At 46.8% G+C, this 2,500-nt stretch overlaps 1 protein-coding gene across 2 annotated transcripts in view; it reads left to right on the forward strand.

The window, feature by feature from the left end:
• The window catches only part of fbn1 (fibrillin 1), a 187,853-nt gene that overhangs the window by 107,590 nt on the left and 77,763 nt on the right, over nt 1-2,500 (forward strand). For both annotated transcript variants that reach the window (XM_058388351.1, XM_058388350.1), the window contains exons 36-38: nt 1,248-1,370; nt 1,597-1,719; nt 2,251-2,418. In XM_058388351.1, coding sequence (XP_058244334.1) covers nt 1,248-1,370; nt 1,597-1,719; nt 2,251-2,418 — 414 coding nt within the window. The remainder of the gene's footprint in view (nt 1-1,247; nt 1,371-1,596; nt 1,720-2,250; nt 2,419-2,500) is intronic.

Genomic DNA, 2,500 nt, shown 5'->3' on the forward strand with positions numbered 1-2,500 from the left:
ACCAAGTGTCACTCTGTCTGTCTGTCTGACCATGTCTGTCTGTCTGTCTGTCTGTCAGTCTGACCCTCTGTCTCTCTGTCTGTCTGTCTGACCCTCTGTCTGTCTGTCAGTCTGACCCTCTGTCTGTCTGTCAGTCTGACCCTCTGTCTGTTTGACCCTCTGTCTGTCTGTCAGTCTGACCCTCTGTCTGTCTGTCTGTCTGTCTGTCTGTCTGTCTGTCAGTCTGACCCTCTGTCTGTCTGTCAGTCTGACCCTCTGTCTGTCTGTCTGTCTGTCTGTCAGTCTGACCCTCTGTCTGTCTGACCCTCTGTCTGTCTGTCTGTCTGTCTGTCTGACCCTCTGTCTGTCTGTCTGTCTGACCCTCTGTCTGTCTGTCAGTCTGACCCTCTGTCTGTCTGTCAGTCTGACCCTCTGTCTGTCTGACCCTCTGTCTGTCTGTCTGTCAGTCCGACCCTCTGTCTGTCTGTCTGTCTGTCTATCAGTCTCACTCTCTGTCTGTCTGTCTGTCTGTCTGTCTGACCCTCTGTCTGTCTGTCTGACTCTCTGTCTGTCTGTCTATCAGTCTGACCCCCTGTCTGTCTGTCTGTCAGTCTGACCCTCTGTCTGTCTGTCTATCAGTCTGACCCTCTGTCTGTCTGTCTGTCAGTCTGACCCTCTGTCTGTCTGTCTATCAGTCTGACCCTCTGTCTGTCTGTCTGACCCTCTGTCTGTCTGTCTCACTCCATCTCTGTCTGTCTGAGATAGATAGATAGATAGATAGATAGATAGATAGATAGATAGATAGATAGATATATAGATAGATAGATGTAAACAGTGTGAGTGAAGAGTGTATATATTTGTTATATATTGAAATTTGTTATAAAATGTTAATAAAGAGAGAAATGATCGTTATTTTCAGTGCTCAATAATTTCAGTGGTTTGGAGATGGAGCTATAATCTGGAGTGTGAGGAGTTGTTTGTTTCTCAGTGGTCAGTAAAGTCATGCTCGGCCGTGGAGAAACAGACTTGAGGGATGATTTATGAAAGTGATGTTATGAAAGTTTGGGGTTTGTGCTCAGTCTCCCACGCTGCACTCATTTACTGACCGCTCTTTTCAAAATGATTCAGTCTGTTTAAAGGTCAGTGTGTGGTTTTGTGGCTTTGTGTGTTTCAGCTTGTTTGTTTTGTAGCTCTTGTCCTGCTGGACATGAAGTGCACTACACAGTGGACATGGTCCCTTTACTGCCCGTCTCTGTGTCTGCTTTCAGACATCGACGAGTGTTCTTTCGCTGATATCTGTGTGAACGGCCACTGTCGAAATATCCCGGGGTTGTTCAGGTGTGTGTGTCAAATTGGCTATGAGCTGGACCAGAGCGGTGGAAACTGTACAGGTAAAACTCACACACACACACACACACACACACACACACACATACACAGCACCTTCAGTACCTGATGTTAAACACAAAGCTGAGAGGTTTTACTGGAGTTTCTGTATTCTCTCTGTATTGTATTGTGTTGTTAGTGTTTTCAGTAGTTGTGTTACTCCAGTGTGTTCACAGAGACACCGGATACACACTCTAACACACTGCTGAAGACTCTGTGACTCTGTTCCAGATGTAAACGAGTGTGCAGACCCCACCACGTGTATCAGCGGCTTCTGCGTGAACACTCCGGGGAGCTACATCTGTAACTGCCCCCCTGACTTCCAGCTCAATCCCACAGGAGTAGGCTGTGTGGGTGAGTGACCAGAGCTACACACACTGCGCTCACACACCGACAAGACAAGCTGAGTCTTACTCCTTTCATTTCTATTACAGAGACAAATCTTTACTCATGTTGCACATGAAACGTGTTTTATTATAGCATGTCCTAGTTCAGCTGAGTGACCGGGCCTCTACACATTATAATATATACTGGATAGGTACTGGTCACTGTACTGGTCACTGTACTGTTCACTGTACTGTTCACTGATAGGTACAGATTCTTTGTAGGAAATAGCAGGCTATAGGAAGCATGTGAAGGCATCATAAAAACAAAGGAGTCAAACCAGAAGCTAGTTTCCTGTCAGGTGATCAAGCCTGTAGCTGGCTGATTGAACACAGGTTCTGTCCCTTCACAAGGCGTTGGTACAGTCCACTGCTCTCACTGTTACTGACAATCTGGGATGCAGCATCCCATATGACCATATGCCATGATGTCATTGTGTAGCCGTCATCAATAGCTACTGGGAACACGCCCACTCACTCCTGTTTATTTTTCCTGTTTCAGACACTCGTTCTGGGAATTGCTATCTGGACATTCGTTTCCGTGGTGACGCCTCAGAGAGTTTGGACTGTTCCAATGAGATTGGTGTGGGGGTGTCCAAAGCCTCCTGCTGCTGCTCATTAGGACAGGGCTGGGGAAATCCATGTGAGGGCTGTCCACCACTTAACTCCAGTGAGTCTCACACACACACACACACACACACAGTCGCTTAATGGAAAAGATGTGTAACGAAGTGTGTTTGTTTCTTCACTCC

The sequence above is a fragment of the Hemibagrus wyckioides genome, linkage group LG04 (genome assembly GCF_019097595.1).
Source record: "Hemibagrus wyckioides isolate EC202008001 linkage group LG04, SWU_Hwy_1.0, whole genome shotgun sequence".
Lineage (NCBI taxonomy): Eukaryota > Metazoa > Chordata > Actinopteri > Siluriformes > Bagridae > Hemibagrus > Hemibagrus wyckioides.